The sequence below is a fragment of the Zonotrichia leucophrys genome, chromosome 28 (genome assembly GCF_028769735.1).
Source record: "Zonotrichia leucophrys gambelii isolate GWCS_2022_RI chromosome 28, RI_Zleu_2.0, whole genome shotgun sequence".
NCBI classification, from domain to species: domain Eukaryota; kingdom Metazoa; phylum Chordata; class Aves; order Passeriformes; family Passerellidae; genus Zonotrichia; species Zonotrichia leucophrys.
The window spans coordinates 2,938,345-2,943,027 of NC_088197.1; the positions used below are offsets into that span (position 1 = coordinate 2,938,345).

The window sequence follows — 4,683 nt, forward strand, 5'->3', positions numbered from 1 at the left end:
GGGAGCGCAGGCGCCGCCGGCCCGGGCAGCGCCCGCCCCTTCCGCTTCCCCCCGGCCCCCGGAGCCGCCGCCGCCGGAGCCATGATCGGGGATCTGCTGCTCTGCGGGTACCGGGGCCGGGAACCGGGAGCGGCTCGGCCGGGTTTGCCTGGCCCGGCTGTGCCTGACCCTGTTCCTGTCCTGCTTCTCGGCCCCTTTCCCCCTTCCTGACGCTTCCCATCCCCGTTCTCCCTTCCCGACCCGCTTCCCCGGCCTGACTCCCTTTCCCCGTCTCACTTTTCCCGTCCTTTCCCCTTCTCCCCCATCCTGACCCTTTCCCCGGCCTCACTCTTCCCGTCCTTTCCACTTCTCCGTCCTCCTGACCCTTTCCCCGTTTCCCTTCCCCGACCCTTTTCCCATTCTCCATCCCCGTTTCCCCGTCCTCACTCCCTATCTCTCTCTTTTCCCGTGCCTGTTTCGTTCTTCCCTTGCCTTCCCTCTTTCCTCGTCCCCCTTCCTCCCTCCCCAATTCCCCCTTCCCCATCCTCATTCCCCTTTCCCGACCCTTTTTCCCGTTCCCCATCCCCTCTCCTTGCCCCTCTCCATCCCCTTTCACCATCCCCGACCCTTTCCCCATTCTCCATCCCTGTCCTCACTCCCCTTCTCTCTCCCTCTTTTCCCGCGCCCCTTTCGTTTTTCTCTTTCCTCGTTCCCCTTCCACCATCCCCAATCCCTCCTTCTCCATCCTCATTCCCCTTCCCCAACCCCTTTTCCCCATCCCCTCTCCTTGCCCCTCTCCATCCCCGTCTCTCCCGCAGGACGCTGCTGGTGAACGCCGGTGCCGTGCTCAACTTCAGGCTGTGAGCGACCGGGGAAGGGCGGGCAGGGGAACGGGGAGGGTTTTTTTGGGGTTCACCTGCCTGACACGCCCCCTGTGCCCCGCAGGAGGAGGAGGGACACGGAGGGATTCGGAGAGGAGCAGAGGGAACCCACGACCGGTAACGGAGGGGATGCGGGAGACGGGCACGGCACACGCACAGGAATGGGATTTTCTGGAGGAAATCCTTGGCCGAAACACAAATTTTCCACCTCTTTTTGTTGGATGTGAATTGCTGTGGGGCTGGAGTAACTGGTTTATTAATTGTAAACTGAAACGAGAAGTCTACAAAAAGCACATTTCTTTCAGCATTTCTGACCTGTAGGTACCTGTGCTATAGAGGTAACGCTCTGCTCACTCCCTGATTGCCATTTCCATATGGATCTACCTGTGTTGCTCCCTTGTAGCTCTGTTTGCTGGTTAAAAATCCCAGAAAACATTTTCTGGTCTTCCCTTTTTCACAGTGTGACCCGTTTTTATAATTTTTTGGTAATTTTCCCACATCTCCTTACAAAGTTACACCAAGCAGAGCATCCATCCTTCACCTACAACCTCAAATTTCAATCCAAACTTTTTGTTGTGTTTTTTAATTTTTTTTTCCCCTCTCAGAGTTGCTTGTGATTTTCAGGCAGAGCTGAAAATATGGCTTTTCAAGTGTGTTTTTCATATCAAAAGCTTCTCCTCTTGGATTCTAGGTGACAATATCAGAGAGTTCTTGCTGAGTCTCAGGTATTTCCGAATCTTCATTGCCCTGTGGAATATCTTCATGATGTTCTGCATGATTGTGTGAGTAACCCTGTGCAGCATCTTCTCACTTATTGGCACTTTTCTTGCACATACATCTCTTTTCACATCTGTCTCTCCCACTCGATTTTTCCACAATTCTTTTTCACTTCTTTATTTCGATTTTCAAATATGGGTTGATCTCATGGGGGTTTTTATGCTAATGTGAGCATCTGTAGTGCATGAAAACCACCTGTGCCAGCACCTGAGCCATTCAGCCTCATGCTGAACGTTGTTTTTTGGGTGTTACTCAAAACAAAAATCACCTGGGTTTAAATTTAGGGATGTTTTTCATTTGGGGGTGGGGGTGGAAACCCACCAAGTAAATCAGCCTTGCACTGGTGTGGCTGTTTCTCACCTCCTTTTGTTTAATTTTTTTTTTTTAATCCTCCAGGTTATTTGGATCTTGAAAGCCACTCATGGACACGTTGGAAGAAACTTTTGGCTGGCAACAAACTTTTCTAGAAGTAAAAGATCCTGCTGCTCTCCAGCTGCAGCCCCGTGGGGAGCTGGGACACGCTCGTCCCCTCCAGGTTCCTGCTCTGCCAGGGCTTGGAGCCACAACCTTCACACAAATTATCTCAGCTTCACTCAAAGAGAATTTGGACTTGGTTTTCTAAGCTCTGAGTGGAGAGCAATGGAGAATTGAAGCCAATTTTAAACCTCTGCCTTGCCAGTCCCAGCTGGGGCTGTGCCAGCTCGAGTTGCCCCTGTCCAAGTCACACTCCTGAGTTCTCAGTTTTGTGTAAAAGTTGAGCAGAGTGTTCTTGTAACTTCTCACTATTCCATTTGTTTTGTTGGAGGTGTTAAAAAGGAATATTCAAGGGAAAAAAAAAAGTCCATTCTCACTTTCTCCCTGTTTTTCCAGAAAAAAAAAAACTTTTTAAAATAATATTTCAAAGATTTTTTTTTCCTAAGCAATATGTAGGGGATTTTGAATGGGGGAAAATGGCAAAAATAATTCTCTAAGCCAATGTCAAGAGATAATTTTGGAATAATCTTGGATTTGGTTGAATAAAGTTCTGTTTAAGGGTAAAATATATATTTCATGCCGTGTTCATTCTGTTACAGGAGAAATTGATTCTGTATTGGTGTATTTTGGGAAATTGTAGCTATTCCTGTAATCTGTCTGGAGTCTTGTGTTATTTATATTAAGTTGGGCTTTCTGACCAACAGCTTTTCCCCAGAATCACCAAAATAATTTAAGAGAGTGAAGTACTGAGTATCTTTTAAATCAAACTATAAACTGTTAGTGGGGCTTACACAGCTTCAGTTTCTTCAACTGTTGAGGAGAAATCTGATTTAAATGATTCCCTGGATAGGTTTTAGGGAGTATTTTGAATTTTTCCTGATTGGGAGATGCAAGTGTTGGGCACCTGCAGCATTTTACTTGAGTCATCCTCTTGGTTGAACTGAAGTTTTCACCTTAATGAAACATGACAGGGGAAGGGTCATTTGAGGGAGGCTGTAATGAACCCAGAAAAATGTACAGACAGGTTCCTTCAACTGTGGGTTGAGCCATCCAGAAATATGTACAACCTTTGGTTAAATTTAAGCATATTTATTGCCTGTAATTTTGGTATATTTTAACCCTTTCCTGATTCTTTAGAATGAGACAAAAAAAAAATGTACTGGCAAATACAACACTGTGATTTAACCAATATAATTCTTGGAAAACATTTAGTGCCTAATCTTCATTAAACCCAGTGTGAAGAGAAGGGTGGATGTGGCATCACTGTGTGTGTGAGACCTGCTGGACACCCCTGGGCTCAGCTTTTTTAATTCTCCTTAGATAAATGATGACTTCATGATGACAGAGTTCTACTGACAAAGGAATTCAAACAGTTTTATCACCCTGCACACACCGTGTGGCTCCAGAGCGTGCTGTCCCCACAAGACTCCAGTTGTGATTCAGCTTTGAAGCAGCTGCTTAAAATAACGAAATCATAAGTCAATTTTGAGCTGCTCTTAAATGCCGTGAACCACTTCTACGTGCTTTGCTGAGCACAACACCCCTCACCTTCCCGGCCTGCAGGGGGTTTATTCCCATTATTTATTGCCATTATTTATTTCTCTCTGCAGGGTTCTTGGTGGGGGTCCACTCTCCCCTCATAGCTCCCCGCGGCAGCGCCGTCTCCTCCAGCTTCTTCCTGCTGCCTCCATGTCCTCCAGCATAGCCCCTGTCCCCTCAGGGGTCCCTGTTTGCTGCCGCCATGTCACCCCTGTCCCCTCAGGGGTCCCTGTTCGTCTTCGCTGTCCCCATGTCCTCCAGCATGGCCCCTGTCCCCTCGGGGGTCCCCGTTTGCTGTCCCCAGTGTCCCCTCAGTGGTGCCAGTTCGCTGTCCCCGTGTCCTCCAGCATCACCCCTGTCCCCTCAGGGGTCCCTGTTCACTGTCCCCATGTCCCCTCAGGGGTCCCCGTTCGCGATCCCCATGTCCCCCAGCATTGCCCCGTCCCCTCAGGGGTCCCTGTTCGCTGTCCCCATGCTCCCCCCCTCCCCTCAGGGGTCCCTGTTCGCTGTCCCCATGCTCCCCCTCTCCCCTCAGGGCTCCCCGTTCACTGCCCCCATGCCCCCCCCGCGTAGCCCGGGTGCCCGTTCGCTGTTCCCATGTCCCCCAGCGTCACCCCCGCGTCCCTCTCTCCCCGTGTCCCCCTTTCCCCCCTCACGGCGCCCCAGCCCCGCCCCTCTCCCCGGACGGCGCACGCGCGTTCCCGCCGCCGCCCGCCCTCCCCCGCGCACGCGCGGTGCGCGCCCCCGGCGGTGCGGGCAGGCGGGCGGGGGCCGGGGCGCGGCGCGCGCACGTCACGGCGTCGGGCGCGTCCCAGGGAGCCGCGCGCGGCGCCGGCCCTGCCCCCAGCGCGCCCCGCGTTCGGCCCGAGCGGAGCGGAGCGGAGCGCTGGGCTCGCCCGCTCCCCCCGGCCCCCCGCGCCGCCCCCGCCCCGCGGGGAGCGAACATGCTCCTCCGGCTCCCCGAGGCCGCCGCCGCCGGCGAGTGAGGAGCCGCCGCCGCCGCCGCCCCGGCCCGGCCCGGCCCCGCCGCCCG

At 52.9% G+C, this 4,683-nt stretch overlaps 1 protein-coding gene across 1 annotated transcript; it reads left to right on the forward strand.

The window, feature by feature from the left end:
• SMIM7 (small integral membrane protein 7) lies at positions 1 to 2,679 on the forward strand. The gene is made up of 5 exons (XM_064734155.1): positions 1 to 107; positions 798 to 839; positions 925 to 977; positions 1,552 to 1,642; positions 2,034 to 2,679. Exons 1-5 carry the CDS (start codon positions 82 to 84, stop codon positions 2,047 to 2,049), a joined length of 228 nt encoding a protein of 75 aa, XP_064590225.1. The 5' UTR covers positions 1 to 81; the 3' UTR covers positions 2,050 to 2,679.
• Positions 2,680 to 4,683: the final 2,004 nt, after the last annotated feature.